The sequence below is a fragment of the Uloborus diversus genome, chromosome 6, assembly GCF_026930045.1.
Source record: "Uloborus diversus isolate 005 chromosome 6, Udiv.v.3.1, whole genome shotgun sequence".
In the NCBI taxonomy this organism is placed as follows: domain Eukaryota; kingdom Metazoa; phylum Arthropoda; class Arachnida; order Araneae; family Uloboridae; genus Uloborus; species Uloborus diversus.
Genome location: NC_072736.1, coordinates 51,376,291 through 51,393,716, shown reverse-complemented (window position 1 = coordinate 51,393,716; position 17,426 = coordinate 51,376,291). Strand labels below are relative to the sequence as shown.

Below are 17,426 nucleotides of genomic sequence, written 5' to 3'. Positions count from 1 at the left end.
AGATAAATATCACATGTTAACTTTAAACTAATTATTTTCTCAGATCGTACTAACTTTATGTTAAGCCACAAATATTTGTTTCGACGTAGGATTATAGTCAAAAAATTCTCTAAAATGAAAGCCTTAGTTTTGGTACAAATACAAAAGAATAAAATATTTATCAAACAATAACGTTCTGGGAAGCCACGGCTTTGACACAGACACAAAAATGGAAAAAGGAGGTGGGAGGGGTAGGGGAGCCCTTTCTCTTAATTTTGAAAAAGGTTTGAAACCTTTTTTTAAAATTTAAGAGAAAGAGACCTCTTTGTTGCTTTTATGTGACTCAGCAACAAAAATAAAACTATTTACAACATGTTTTCTCTTTCAGGGTATTGGTTGGTTGTTGTCATCCGGGTAAACATGAGTGATACAGAGGTAAGAAACACGGTCTTTCATTATTTTAACCCAATTAATGATTTTAGAAAGGGATTAAGTCCCATCAATGGGACTTAGTCCTTTTCTGAAAGCATCAATTCAACTGAGCAATAATAGAAAAACAAGGCCTAGGCATTTTAATGTTGGTTAAAATGAAGAGCGGGGAAAGGTGAAATGGTAAAATATTTTCCTTTTGAAGTAACACCTATATCGCAATACAGGGTTGGCAAAAAAGATTGTCCCGGTTTTTGAAATTTATATATAATAAACTATTACGCTTAGCACTATAAAAAATGCATACAAATAAAGATAAACTGTCCACGTTTCTTTTCACTCACAAAAATGTTCAATCTGTGAGCCTTTCGTAACGCGAGATACATCTAAGATATATTTTGGAGTGTATCACAGTCAATTTTTGCTACACAAAGGAGAGGATTGCCCAAAGCGGGTAGGTTTTCGAAGGACGCTCGAAAATTGTAGTTTTTGGATATTTATCACAACAATTTCGGTTTTATTTTTGTATTATTTCAAACCCAGTATTTATTTATTATTAAACTTTACAAACATTTGAAAAACCCGCTTTGCCCTACTAGGGAGCCCAAAGCGGGCACGCTTAACTAATTGTGATTTGGTACATTTGCCAATCAAATATGACGTTATAAATAATTAAAATAGCTGAATAGCTACCTGCCATAATAATATATATATATATATATATATATATATATATATATATATATATATATATATATATATATATATATATATATATATATATATATATATATATATATATATATATATATATATATATATATATATATATATATATATATATATATATATATATATATATATATATATATAACTGTTGTACTTATCCAGTTTAAAGTCAGCACATTTTTTTTTTTTTTATAAAACATAAGGAAATAACTTATTAAATTAATAGACTAATCAATTTTCATCCAAAAAAATTACTTTTTAAAGTTATTCTTATCCCATTGAAATAGAAAATCTAAATCAGCATACGAGTCAAGAAATTTTAAATAAATATATGATTAAATCCTATACCCGCTTTGCCCAAAGCCGCTTTTTTATTTCAATAATTATAACCATAAATTTAAAAAGGAACAAAAGAAATGACTCGTAGTTTTTAGATGGATAGTGTCAGAATACCGTAATATTATTGATAATCAAAAATATAAGCTGGCCTTCGACTAATCACAAGTTTTAAAACTTCATTTTTTTAAAGAAATAAACCATTTTTTAATTTTTAAGTCTGTTTGCGACATGTCGTTTCTCTGCTGCTTCGTTAGAATTGATTAAAACACGGGGATTTTCACGTAAATACGACATACGTGTGCATCGCCGCTTGCACACCATGGGAGGGGGCATACGAAAGCCTACCCGCTTTGGACAACCTACCCGCTTTGGGCCACCTTCCCCTATGCGATCTTTGAAGTTCTTGCAATGTAGTAGTAAATGGTGGTGTATAAACACTGTCTTTGACGTAAACCCATAAAAAATCACATGGGGTTAGGTTTGGGCATCTGGCTGGCCATTGCATAAAGTGTAAATCATCATCACCAGCAGGGTCAATCCAGCATTATGTAACTTCAGTGGCGCAGCGAAGTGGGGGGTTTAGGGGAAAAACACACTCGACGTTAAATCCCGGTTATCACAAATTTGCCATTTCAACTGCGCTAGCGCGCGGACTTAGCTGATTTCAAGAATCTTGCTAAAATTAATTACAAACATTTTAAATTTGGTAATAAATATGAGATAGCAACAGATAAAAAACCAGAAATCACAAAGTCTTTAGACCTCGGTAAAGGATTGAATTTTGCGTCTTAATTATTAATGGATTCGGTGTCTGATTTGTCTGTCCATTTTCAGGACCAAATTTTTAACCTCAGAAGAGCGTACTAGACTTGCAGCATCACTTCTAATACAAAGCCGAACCCTCAACCTAAATAAAAATGTATAATACTAAGTTGTTTACGCCTAAAGTAAAATATCCGCAAAAGACGGATTTCTGTGCTAATATTCCAATTATTTTTGAAGTACACAACGTGTTTTACATTTATGTTAAATAAATATTTCCAAATTAATAAATATTGAAGTGTCATTTTTCTCTTAAGATTATCAGTTATTCATATCCGTAGTTTCATATAATATATCACGAAATCGCTGTGAAATTATTCTAATCGCATTCTTTAATTTGGTGGGACTCTCGCTCAGCCTAAATATCAACAAGCAACACGAAATCTTAAAACAGAAAGCCCAAAAAGCTAAGTCCGCGAGCAAGCGCAGTTGAAATGGCAAATTTGTGATAACCGGGATTTAACGTCTAGTGAAAAACACGCTCCATAGGTCTTGGTTTCAGCATTGTTGCCAATCGTCAAACAGTAGTTAATACACGTGTAAGGACATTTTTTGCAACCAAAAAACCCCCCTCCAGAAGGAATTTCCGGCTGTGGTAGTGTGGTTTAAGTAGTTACATGCGTTAAAAAACTTGTACAGTTTATCTTTTTTTAATGTATCATTTGTAGTGGTAAGTGGAATAGTTTATGAAACATAAATTTTTAAAATCGGCATATTTTTCTTAATGCTAACCCTGTATTTTCACTTTGTTCTTTAACATATAGGTGATTGAAGTAAAAAAAATAAATAGCTTTAAACATGAAGGTATGTAATAATTCAAGTAACATTTTAAAAAATTGATGCACAAATAGTAGTATTTTGTGGTCAATCAAAAATATTTTTTGTTATTTTAAAATGATAAAATTTGGTAAGTGATATTTTAAGTATTAATTAAGCTATAGGGTCTGGTGGGGGAAAGTGGTCAATGGGGTAAAGTGGTCATAATTAAAAAAAATGGCTATAGCTTGGAAATTAATGTTCGAATAAATGTGAAAATTTTATTTTAGGGTAGTGCATTTATAAACTATATTTTGAATACAAAATTTTGCAACTGGCAAAATTTTATTTGGTAAAAAAAAAATATTTTGTGTAAATACGAAAATTCTTAAAATCTAAACACCTTTTTTAACTTTCTTGGGAAATTTTGTTTGTTAGAATTATGAACAGATTGACTGCACAGGAAGCTTCCTACATGTCTCAAGAACTCTTACTCATTAGCATTTAGCTGAATCTATTTTGAATAATTTGTTAGAACAATTTAAGTAAGATGGGGTAAAGTGGTCATAATATTAGGCTTAACGAATATTGTTCTTCTAAAGTCACTAAATCTTTAAGTATTAGGCACATATAAATTAAATATTAATTTCACTTAATATGTATTGTTTTTACAATAAACAGGGTTAAATATACGAGTATATGCATATGTATACGCATATACTCGTGTAGGCACGTATATATACGTATTCACATAAATGCATCAATAAACACGTATTTGGGTACCTGCAAGTATTTTTTATCTATACAGATATTCATTCGACTCTACACGTACATTCCCGCTTATATGCTCGTATATATACGAACAATTATATACTCAGGGAGACACGTATGTACGCTTTCGTACTCCAGTAGACACTTGCATACAAGCATATGATATACATGTATACAGGGTAAGTCTAAACTCTTGGTCAAATTATTAAACGGTGTTAGACGGAAGGATAAGAAGCAAGAATAAAAAGAAACATCCAGAATCAAACTCAAGGCTGACGCGCTCCATGCACGCAAAGCCAGAAACTGATGGATGCAAAACATGTCACAAATTTATTACACAAAGACAATTTTACACAACATTTTAGGTTTTAAGAAAATTTTAAAGTTATTAATGAAATTTGCGACCGGCAGTTGTAATACATGCATCGCAATCACTCTGTTGGAATTACGAGACTTTTGAACAACTTTCATCAGTCGCTGCACCTTCGTTGCGATGCGTGTATTAGAACTACTACAGGCCGTAACTTTTAACAACTGCTCTAAATATGTCTTAAAAACTAAAATGTGGGTAAAATCATCTTTGTGTAACAAATTTGTGACCTGTTTTGCTAACGTCAGTTTCTGACCTTTTGTGCATGTAGCGCGTCAGCGACCATAAGTTCCTTATGATTCTTTGCTTCTTATCCTCCCCTTTCACACCACTTAGATTTTGCAAAAAGTCTTGGATTCATTCTGTAAGCATACATGTATATAAGCGGATATACTCGTGGATATACGTGGATACATGCACTGGTGTATACACGTTAATGCACATATATACGTCTAACAGGTATATAATCGTGTTTACACGTAAACATACGAATATACTCGTGTTTTCATATATATTTACGTGAGTAGACACGTACAAACACGCACTGGATATATCCACGAATTAACTCGTGTATACTCGTATAAGTATGTATGTACACTTATATATGCGTATATACGTCGACTGTACACGTATATACTCAGGTATGCACGCATATACTCGAGATACAAGCGCAAAACACGCATATGATGTCCTTTTCTACGCTTTACTCGCATATACACGTGATACGTATATACTCGTGTAGACACGTATACACTCCTATAGGTAATCACGTATACATGCGTGAGTATATACGTGTATACACGAGTCTACTATAGGTGTTGTTTAGACATGATTAAACATGTTCATATATGAATAGATACATGTATACATCAGATGCATGCACATGCCTACTCAAGTATATACGTGTATACACTCGTGTATACCCGTATATACTCGTACATATACTTGGAACTATAAAAATAACCGAAATATACAAAAATTAGGGTTATTTGTAACGGTTTTGCAGTTTTTTTAAACTATGACCACTTTACCCCATGCTATGACCACTTTCCTCCATCCCATGGGGTAAAGTGGTCATAAATACAAAGGGAAATGAAAGTGTTATAAAACTACTTAAATTCAATATTTTTTCCTGAAATGCAATGTACCGTGTTCTTTAATAATGCAATGTAAAATAACAACAAAAAAAGTTGAAGTGTTTAAAGAATTTACTGTTTTTATTATCCACCTAAGTTGAAAACCTACGATTTTATGACCACTTTACCCCACCAGACCCTACTGATGTCCTGAGTAATACTTATTTAGTTAATACTACGCATGTTTTGGTTTTTTATGTTCAATGCACTTTGTCAATTGGAAACGGATAAAATGAAATATTTACTTGCCCACTGTATTACTAAATCACCTGCGCATTCATTCATTCATTAACTCATTTGCATTCCTTAAAATATTAATTCACTTATTCATTCTCTCACTCATTTTATTTTCTTATTGATTCAATATTTTTTCACTCATTATTTTTTCTCACATATTTATTAGTTTATTCATTTATTATTTCATTTATTGTTTCATTAAACATGTATTTATTCAGTCGTTTGGTTATTTATTTATTTATTCATTTGTGAAAAACATTTTTAATTATCAATTAGAAATTATTTCATTTGGAAAATTCATCGGGATTTTTTACTTTACTCCTTTAATGGTGCATTTCCCTTTACTTTGAATTTTGCAATTGTTGAAATAAAACTTATTTGTATTTCGTTTCAGTGCGTTGCCATTCACGAGAGCACGGAAAAGTGTTCATTTTACCTCAATACACCATCATGCAAAGATTCAGATGGAAAACTGGATTACATGTACTTCATCTTTTGCCACCTTGATCCAGACAGATCCTGGATCGGCATCGCTGTCTGTGTAAGTTCACTAAATTGAGTTTTACTTTTCGGATTTGTGAACTTGAAAATCAAAACTGTTAAAAAAAATCACCAAGGCTAGGGCAGAAAGTATTAAGCAGAATGAACAATTAGATATTTGCTGCAACTATGCACGGTAACATTTCTTCAATTGAAAAAGAAAACGATTTTTGAGGCATTAAACCTCATGATGCAAACGGATGACTTATCATCAAACTGCTCACTATTTGCATTGAAAAAGAGGTACCCTGAAACCTCGAAACACGTGTATGCAGTAATCTACTAATTTTGTGCGTCAAAACGCTGTTTTTTACGTTTAAATGGCACACATTTGCGTTAAAGGCTAGAAATTAACTCATCTGTCAAATTCCTAGCATTGGTATCTCTTGATGTTCAAATAATGATGTCATCGGCGCTCTCCCTAATTTTTATTGCCAACCGTTTTCCATAGGCTCCTTTAAATTTCCCAGGACTCTACCAGACAGAGAAAGTAAATTAAGCATTTTTTTCCCTGTGGTTGGAATCAAGTCAAGATAGTATTTTGTTCAGTAAATTTCAGTAAACTTCCCCAAGTCATGCCTGCAATTATTACTTTAACGTTAATGCCGTTGGCACAGAATACGATGATTGAAGGTATTATTATGGGTTATAGATGTCGCTGTTCGTGGAAGCGCGGAGGTGAAATAGTTGGTTGTGACACGAAGTTCTAGACAGCACAACATGTCACGGCAAAGTTGCAGGGAGTTTACACTATGTGTCATAATAGTCACAGTCACAGAGTGACAGAAGGCTCTTGTTTCATAGTTGTCACATTGTGACACTTTTGCGGCATGTTTTAAAGCCGTCACGGTAATATTTAATTTGGGACCGGTTAATTTGCGACATTACGATGCGACATTATTTGGTGCATTATTAAAATAGTGAGCACGATAGGAAAGAAAAGAAAAACTAATTTATTGATCAAAGGTAACAAAACTCTTCAAAATATGAAAGTTCTACGTAAAAAAAGTTACGTAGTCTCCACTTCCATACCTGGAAGGCACCCTTATAAGTCTTTGGTGGGGATGTCATTAAGAAACTTTAACATGGGTGGGCTTGAACGTTCACTACAGACTCCTAATGTTTTCTTTTGAGCTCTTTATTCAAGCGAGCAAGCAAAAAAAAAAAAAAAAAAAAAACTCAGGGAGCCAGGTCGAGACAGAAAGGAGACTAAGAAACCACTTTGAACTCCGGATCATAGTTCCTGTTTCTCGGTTAGTATATTTGTCACAAGCTTCGCCATTTGTAAAGTCATTGCAAAATTTTGGCGGCTCCTGGAGGAGGTGTTTTTTTTTCTTTAGCAAATTATTAAAAAAAAACTTTTCCCCCCTTTTCTGGTGGGGGCGCTTTGGTGAAGGACCAGGCCACACCTGCTTTAGACTATTCAGCTAAATCATTATCACGTTTAAAACGTTTTAAAGATATACTCCGGAAGAAGAAGCTTTAAATCCTGGTTAAAACATCGTTTACTTAAGCTATAACGTCTTATCTAATCTCTTATCAACTTTTCTGACAACAATCTGATTTTTACCGTTTATCTAACCCATTATTTTACTTAAAATATAAATATTCAATTGAAATTAAAATTTTTTTACCTTTGCCCTTTAATAATGTAGCAGTATTAGATTCAAAAAATTTTTTAAAAAAGTCTTCCATTTATCTCTGCATCCGAATTACTTTCAACCCGCTTTCAGAATGCTACTGGTTTTATCATTATGATACAAAGAAAAGCCTTTGTTCTCTTTAACGACACTTTATCTTCCTGAGTTGAAGTAGGTGTCTTTCCTAATCGATTGTTCGACCTCTTGTTAAGAGAGTTGATCTCTTGAATTTGGAGTAATCAGCTAAACATGAGTGTTATTGATCACCATTATTTATGATTGCAAAAAATCTTTGAATGTTAAGAACCGGATATGTATATCTAATGTATTTTTTAAAGACTTTTAATATGAGGCAGTGAAATGCAAAGGGATGTAAGTGGTTATTTTCAAGTTTTGAGTAAAACGGGTTTTGAGTTCCGGTCCTAAGTAGGCTTTCATTAAATTTTTTTCTAAATCATGCTGTATAGCAGCCCTTACCAATGCTACTAGTACTATCTCATGCCTAAAAGTAAAGGAGATATTGGAACTAGTTATCTCCGAATTTTAATTTTGGCACTACATCACTTTGCTTCGTAATGAATCGTAAATCATAGAATATCATCAACAGGCGTGACTTTGCTACATACTGGGTAAAATTGATCACTTTTAAAATGTTAATTTGTTTAAGGAAAACAGCATTGAACGTAAGCTTTAATGCTGACGTTTGTTGCCAAACTTTGGAAATGATACCAACTAACATTTAAAAACTCACCGCGTACATGAGAAACTAATCCGGTTTGCGGTACTTGTCATATGATGAAGACAGGATTTTATTAATCTTATCGGTTATATGTAATACTTTTTTTTCTACAAAACCAAATCTGCTTTGACTTGGTTGCATGAGACATACTCCAACTACAGATTGTTGGCATTTCGTTTTGAACAAATCTACATTGCTGGCCAGATTATTAGACTAAGACTGTTTTAAAAGCAAATTCTTTATTGATTACATAACTGTAGACACATTAACGAACAATGAAATAATTATCTAATATTTAGTATGAATTCCCTTGTTCTTTATGAGCATTTTATGTCTTTTTGGCATACTTTTCACAAGGTTTACACCATTTCTTAACACTTTTTAAAAAAGGAGGTAAAAAATTGTTTATACTCACTATTATATATAATCACATACACATACTCACTAATTACCTAAAACTAACTGTAAATATAACAGAGCACACTAATAAAGAGAACTAGTGAAATGTTTAAGCTGATTGAGTTTATGTTCCTGGTAGGTAAATAAACAAAGAACATAAACAAAGCAGCCAGTGCTACCACCTGCAGACATTAAATTACGCTGAAATAACGTAATAATCAGTGTACAGTATGTACCGTACTTTAACAGTAAAATAAAAAGTACTTTAGTACAATTAGTTTACAAAAAACAAAAAAATTCTTTAGTCTAATAATTCGGCCAGCACTGTACTTATAAACCGATTGTAAACAAAATAAAACAGGGTTGGTAAAATAAAGCATTGCCGAAATCAGTTTTCTTTGTGAAGCATCTTTGCTGTTTTATAATTTTGCAGGCAGTATGTACACAAAATAGTTGATTTTTGTAGCTTGCCGAGTGCCAACAATACTGATTCATACTATAACACCAGCTTAAAAGCTGTAGAATGAATGTTGTAGCATTTACCCTGCTATGATGTAAAATCGTACTGTTTATTTCCAACATATTTTTTGCTTACATAACAAAGATACATAACAAAGACATATGTGATTGAAGCGTTGAAGGTCACTTGTTTCGTTTAAGGATAGTATTAGTAAACTGCAAGATAAGTATTATAAATCAGTCATAAATTTTAATAAGTGAAGTTTTAATGTTATGGGTGAGACAGATTTCATGTAAGTAAAGTTTTAAAGCATTTAAAGAAAAATTTACTATCATGAAGTAAAATGGTATCAATTAAATTAAGTTAAAACTCGTATCAAATTACATTTCATAACTAGTGGCACCCGTATGACTTTGTCCGTAGTAGAAAATTAAAAGGTCTTTTGGTTCGATTGTACATTTACAAATAATGTATGGCGAATTTCTCGCCAATTGGCTTGCCCATGTTACGGTTCCACGTTATGATAACTTGGTAATTTACTCGTCCATCTTATGATAATTTTGCTCTGGAAAATGTTCTTAAAATTGGAATGGAAAAAGAACAAAATCGAATTTTCGAAAAATCGCTTCAAGGTGCACACCTTCATGCTACAAACTAATTCTGCCAAATTTCATGAAAATCGGCCGACCGGCCGACCGGTCTAGACGCTATGCGCGTCACAGAGACACTGACAGACACAGAGAGATCCTGACAGACACATAGAAATCCGGACAGAGAGACTTTCAGCTTTATATTTAGTAAAGAAAAGATAATCGCGAGTACAGAGGCAGATATTTTCTTCACTTCACGATTAACATGACTACCAAGGCTTTGTCAGGTCAAAGGACTTGGCTCTTATATCTCATGATGAAAAAAAGTCAATAAAGTATCCAAAATGGGTTGCATACGCTAATGCTACAAATGTGATTAAAATAATTTAGGAAATATAAAATATCTTACGTCATTAAAAAAAATCGTAAATGTATTTTATTATCTGCTTAAGTATTGATTTTACATAATTCAAATAAATATCTAATTTATTCAATTTGTTTTGCAGATCATATGGATTCTCATTCTTTTCGTGGGATTAGGAGTCACTGCAGATGACTTGTAAGTAAATGCGTAGTGTACTTTTTTTTTTTTTTTTGATGTATTTATATGAAAATTATCAAGTTACGAGTTGTGCTGAAAAAACGAAATAAGTTACTTTGCTCAAGGAAATTTCTGTACGTATATGATTTAAAGATAACCAAATTCTACATTAAAACCTCAAAATCGAAAAAGTATAATGGATAATATGATATATGAAATAAACATGGCGAACAACCATGCTATTGATTCAAAAACATATAATGAATAATATCAAGTATAAAATCTATAAGGAAAACAGCTCGTGACACACTTTGTCCCTCATATGCCGTTGATCTGAACTTTTTTAAGTATACAAATGTGCATGAAGTATCAGCTAGTATGTGTCGGGTGAGAAGGCAGGGACATAAATATTGAACATGAAATAATTTTAAAAATTCACTCAAAAAGCTTTTTTGAAAAAAATATTTCATGCCAAAATAAATATTTGCTATATCCAAAAAGTTCTTCTCCTAATTAGTCACTCTTCTTTTTCGTGTGGGATACAAGCACTGCCCAGCATAAATGCCTAAACGTTTTCAAATCCATGCATGTGAAAACTTCAGTCTCGCATGTGAAAACAGTCTCAACTTTCATAATATTGATGAACAGTAAAAATCCATTTTGAATTTTTTTTGTCATTTGCGTGTTTATGCGTTTTTTTAACTAACTCTTTAAAAAAGTTGTCAATAGGTCTCTTCCGAAAGTGTAGAAGAAAGTTCCGAATTTACCGTGTTTTATGTTTTGAGTCCTATTTTGTTATTGTTTTGTATCATGCTATTCGAATAGAGTCATTTGTTTTTTTTTTTATCATATAAGTATTAATACACCTCGTCATTCCTTCTCCAGAATTCAGAAATTCTCATTTTGTTGAAAGATCGGATAGTCTTAGATATAGATAGATGTTTGTTTTTAAATTTTCAAAATAGGTTTGTAACTCTGACTGAAATATTAACTTGTGTCAGGATCAGGGCTGTAGAGTCGGAGTCGGACTGATTTTGGCTTAAAGGAGTCGAAGTAGTTCGAAAACACGCCGACTCCGACTCCAGGTTCCTTTTTTTCTTTAATTTTCATTTACTCTCCTTGCATTGTTTTGAAAAACTGACTACCAATTGATTTAGTTACATTTATAAAAGCCTACTAATAAGAAAATAACTGTCATTGTGGCAACTAGCTGACTTGATTGTTTATCGAATTTTCTGTAACAGCTACCTACGCCGTCTCCTAGTTTGCTTATTTTTTTACTTTATTTAACTGGCAGCAAACAGTTTCGTTGCCAAACATTTTTTAAGTAATCATTTTCAAATAAAATAATAATGTATTTTTTACCTCGATCTCAGTTAAAAAATAGTAAAATAAATGTATGTATCGCTAGAGCAAGTCAGGAAACTTCTGAGAGTGATTGGTAAATTCTAATAAGTGTTAGTACGAAAGCGAAGTTCCAAAAGATACGATAAAATATAAACTTTTTTTCATCTAAAGACTTTATTTACGAAAGCTTAGTTATCATTAAACAGTACAAAATAAAATCAGTACATGATTTATTGTTTACAACACTCAATGATTGTAGTTAATCATAAAATCTTCATATTAAGGTCATTCTAAAGCTGCCAATAAAATTAAAATTAAAAATTCAGCCAACAGATGTAGGTATAGTAAAAGCTATTCGTACAAAGCTGCGTACCGCCGATTTTTGTGTAAAATTTGTTCCAGACGTACATGTACCCGAACTCTCCCCGAAATACAGTGCAATATTTTCGTTGACATTTTAAAGATGAAATTTAAGATTTATTATGGGGGAAATTTTTCAGAATTAAAGTACATATTTCAATTTTTATTAACTCTGAAATCAAGTTGAGGTGTCACCCACCAGGTGGGTGTTACCCGGGAGGGGGGGGCGCCCCCTCTCAAGAAAAGTTTTTCACTTAGCAAAACCTTTTTTTTCTCGCAAGTTACAGCTTTAAAAAATGAAAGCACAGGATTTGATCAACGTCTATTTGTTAAACATTAAAGGAGAGCAAATTAATCTTTTTCAATTTTTTTAAAGACGGGACTTTTAAGTAATCTTACTTTAGAAATCACAATTACTGAATAATTAGATTTTCAAATTGATGTTCCAGCGTTGAATGCAACTTTGGTTCACAATAAAATACAGCTCGAAAATTTCATAAAAAGGAATTAATATTTCAATCTCTGTTTAGGGATTTTCCCTCTTTCCGATGAGGGAAGGGGGGATTTGAAAAAAATAATAAATAAAAAAATTAAAAAGCCGGAGTTGGAGTTGGAGTCGGATGTTTCAAAATCCAGGAGTCGGAGTCGAGTCGGCCATTTTTCTTCCGACTCCGCATCCCTGGTCAGGATCAATAATCCAATTGTTTTACAGTATGTAAGCCACACCGGTAACAAAGAATTAACATTTTATAGTAAAATCTAACGGTGAAATTTGATGTGATCGCAAAGCCACCATGGGCAGAAGAGGGTTGGTGTTTTCTCAAAAATGTTGGTTACTGTCTAACCACGGATTGTATGGAAAGGTAAACATCCGGTTAGCACGCGGAAATGGAATCATCTATTTGTTTTCAGGGATGTCAGATTTTGCAGATGTATGTTAGCCTCTCAATTAAGCAGAGTCTCATTCAAATGAGCGGAATACGCGCATAAAATTTTTATTTTTCCCCTCATTCAGATGGAGTCGCCTTAACTGGATGTTTGCCAATTCCATACAGTCCGTGGTCAAATAGTATGTTGGACATTTTGGAGCAATTGCGCATTGAATTCACTGCAAAATACTATGATTCATTTAGTTCCTAATAATGAGTGTAATTCCTTATCGATCTAAAAATTAAAAAATATTAAATAACTTAACATATTAAGGAATAATAACAAAAAAAAAAAAAACTGAAATTTAAGCTTAAATGATTCTTTTAGTACTTAATAAATAAACATCAACAAATAACAGAAATGTACGCATCTGTTTGTTTTTCAACTCGGAAGTCATCTATATTCGTATGACACCTCAAAACCACGCGTCATGCCTCATTCTGGAAATATCACAAGCGAAAGAAAAATCTGGAACAAGGGATCAAATGTCAGTTGTTACGATAAAGGTATAACAAAACATGTGACGACTAACTCTGTATGATATCTATTAAGGTATTTATTTGGTGGAAGGTTTTCTGAAATAAATATAGTTAATCTTTCTCTTGCGCCATTTTTATGTTCAAGCAATTAGCTTTGCACTTTAAATTATTGGTTTCCTTTAAAGATCTAAAATTTATTTACACAATATAAATTATGATAACATTTGATTTCTTTAAAATTATTTGTTTTCTGTTAAAATGGCGTTTTAGAAAAATCGTTAAGAAAATCGTTCTTTAATTAAAAAAAAAAACATTTGCGTCTGGCGATGGGTCTTTTGGGCCCTTTTCATTTGAATACTGGCAAGTTGCATTCAAAAAATGTTTTCGCAATCCCAATTGCGATAGCACGTTCTTCATCGGTTAGTTTTCGTGGAGGCATGACTAACTATAAGGTATAAATCAACCTAAGGTAAGGAAGAAGTCGGGAAGGTACAAACCAACTCCCTGATTCCGTTTATAAATTTGACTCAACTGTATTATAAAAATCAATCAAAATTTATTAACATCACACATCACGTTGTTACACCTCAAGAAGTAGTTCCTCAATTAAATTAAAAATCTATCGAACACGATCACGTGCGTCTTTTACTTTTCAACAATGAGGTGTTGCCATTCGGCAGTTTGTGTAAAATGAAATAAATAAATATATTTAACAATTAAAATACATTACAAATATGGATGAGGTGTCGCCTTATATATTATTAGATATGATCATTACGTGGGAACCTTCAAAAAGGAACCGAAACTTCGATTCGCAACTCCAATAAACTATAGGGGGCGCTGCAGCCACTGGCTAATGGCGGATGAAAAGGTAAAACAAACGCACGCCGTAACTTATAACATGCTTTGACGCTTAGTGAATGACACTAATTTTTCATCGTGTTTATGGGAAGCTTTCTTTTCCATTCTTCTAAAATTACATAACACCACAAACTGTCTAAAGTCTGTAATTTACCCCAAAGAAAACAAGTGGAATGGAATGTTTTACCTTTTTCTTTAGTATTATTAATCACTGGAGTTGCGAATAGCGGTCAAGTGAGGATAATAAGCAATACGGATTGCAGCGGTCAAGTGAGGATAATAAGAAAATCGGATTGCTCAAAAAAAAAAAAAAAAAAAAAACTGCATAATAACGGAGTTACGACTTACCGTCATTTTAAATTGAAATGCAGTAAAGTAACATTATAGCGGACTGCAAGGGAACTGAAGTTTTGTTCATTGTAACGAAAATTCCATTGTCATGAAATTCAAGCCAAGTAATGGCAATTAGAACGGGAATAAATATTTATTTCAATGAAACGAATATTTAATTCGCATAGGTATTCGTTGTAATGAGATTTTACTGCATACACCACTTTTTATAGCAACCGTTTTCCATTGTGGAATTCTACTGTGGTTTAATCATGTGCTGAGAATTCTGTTAACATTAGTTTTCTCTCAAATGTGTTGTTTTTAGCCAAATTTGAGTGAAGATATTGATCTTCAGTACTTGATAAATTAAATATTTTAAATTCAATAGTAGTTTGATTTATGGACTAAACCTAATCATTATTTTTTTCAGCCTGTGTCCTTCTTTAGTTGTGATAACGAAAACTTTGAGGCTATCTCAAAACATTGCTGTATCCTTTTTTATAAATTTTTATTCAATAATATTTCTAGGGTAGATTTATTAAACTTCTTTATCTTTACTAATAATAAAGCTGAAAGTCTGTGTCTGTGGATATCTATGTCTCTGGATTTCTGTATGTCTGTTATGCACATAGCGCTTAAACCGTTTAGCCGATTTTCAGGAGGGAGCACCTCAAAGCGATTATTTTTTAAATTCGACTTTATTCTTTTTCTATTCCAATTTTAGGAGCATCTTATCGAGCAAGTTATCATAACGTGGATGAGTAAATTATCATAACATGGTCGAGTAAATTTTTATAACGTGTACCAGCAAATTACCATAACATGGGAGAGCAAATGAACATAGCAAATTGGCGAGAAATTCAACATCCATTATTTGTAAATATGCAGGCGAATCAAATGACCTTTTAATTTTCCACTACGGGCAAAGCCGTACGGGTACCGCTAGTTACTAATAATAAAGCTGAAAGTCTGCGTGTCTGGATGTCTGTTAAGCGCATTGCACCTAGACCGTTCGGCCTATTTTAATGAAATTTGGTACAAAATTAGTTCGTAGCACCTCGAAACGATTTTTCGGAAACTCGATTTTGTTCTTTTTCTATGATTTTGTTTTTGCCACCATTGTTGAATTTAATTCCTCGGCACCGAGCGAATTACCACAGCATGGACGAGCAAATTACTATAACATGAACGACCAAATTACCTTAACATGGACGAGCAAATTACCATAACATGGACGAGCAAATTACCATAACATGGACGTGCAAATGAATATAGCATATTGGCTAGAAATTCATCGTCCCTTATTTGTAAATATACCTACAGGTGAATCAAATGACCTTTTAATTTTCTACTACGGGTAAAGCCGTGCGGGTACCATTAGTATAAAAATGTACTTTTAGTGTTTGTGTAGTATACGTGCATATAGATCAGTTCCTTTTTTTACTTATTATGTTATGCATGTTGTTACTCCCTGTGCTGAATACGAAATTCAGGCATTGTGCATGTATGAATCAAGTGCTTCGTCTTATTTTTTGATACCTTGTTTATTTATTCTAAATGAACGTACAACATTAATGTTTTAACGCGTGGAATTTGTTTCATATACCAAGTTTTATCTCGCTTTTTTTCATAAACAAGTATGATATGGCTCGTAAAATGTCGATCTTTTACTACGAGTCGGCTAACGGCCATCTTCACCGTCCCGATTCAAATCTTGGCTAGCCGATAGAAGCAACTTTCGACCAATAAGAAGACTTCATTACTTGATTAGGGTGTCTGACTTCTGTTCGATTCAGTTGATGGGTAAGGCTGTAAAAGTTTCATCATTTATCTTAAAACAAATCTAGCGATTTGTCTTAAAACGCATCCCTTCTGTAAGTAAAAATTACACAGTAAATTCATTTTTTTTAAATTTGATTATTTCTCTATCTCACTATTGACACATATCGTTTAAATAGGTATGAATATATTTCTCGAGACTACAGTTTAACAAGTATACAGGTTCTTAGAACCTTAAGAGAGAGCAGTTGTTGTTGTGCAAATAGATAATACTGTTAAAGGAAAGAGAGAGGTAATTAGGTCAAGATCTCTGATCGAACAACGGAGAAAACTGGCTCAACCATGCAGAGATGGAGCCACCAGCTAGTTTCACTTCTACAACTCAGGCTTTAGACTGAAGAGGAAGGAAGTACCGATAGTATAGAAATATGCTTTTAGTGTTTGTATAGTATACGTGCATATAGATCAGTTTCTTTTTTACTTATTATGTTATTCATGTTATTACTCCCTGCGCTGAATACGAAATTCAGGCATTGTGCATGTATGCATCAAGTACTTCGTCTTTAATTATTTTCTGAATTTCATAGAAGTTAAACTTCTAATTGAACAGCGGGGAAAACTGGCTCAACCATGCAGGGATGGAGCCACCAGTCATTTTCACTTCCACAACTCAGGCTTTAGACTGAAGCGGAAGGATATTTTAGTTTGGTATTCAGGTTCAACGGGCAGACACCCCGCATATACATAGTATTTCCTTACGAACTTTGAGCATTGAACCCGAGATCCACCGGTTTACGATGCTATAAGCTCTAGTCACTCCTTGGCACAGTAGAATAATTCCAACCTTATCTGTTGAAATTTTT

General features: G+C 32.9%; 1 protein-coding gene across 1 annotated transcript in view; it reads left to right on the top strand.

The window, feature by feature from the left end:
- Positions 1 to 17,426, top strand: part of LOC129223952 (mitochondrial sodium/calcium exchanger protein-like) — a 92,596-nt gene that overhangs the window by 44,834 nt on the left and 30,336 nt on the right. Inside the window, exons 3-6 of the mRNA XM_054858336.1 lie at positions 368 to 414; positions 5,963 to 6,109; positions 10,443 to 10,495; positions 15,215 to 15,272. Coding sequence (XP_054714311.1) covers positions 400 to 414; positions 5,963 to 6,109; positions 10,443 to 10,495; positions 15,215 to 15,272 — 273 coding nt within the window. The 5' untranslated portion in view covers positions 368 to 399. The remainder of the gene's footprint in view (positions 1 to 367; positions 415 to 5,962; positions 6,110 to 10,442; positions 10,496 to 15,214; positions 15,273 to 17,426) is intronic.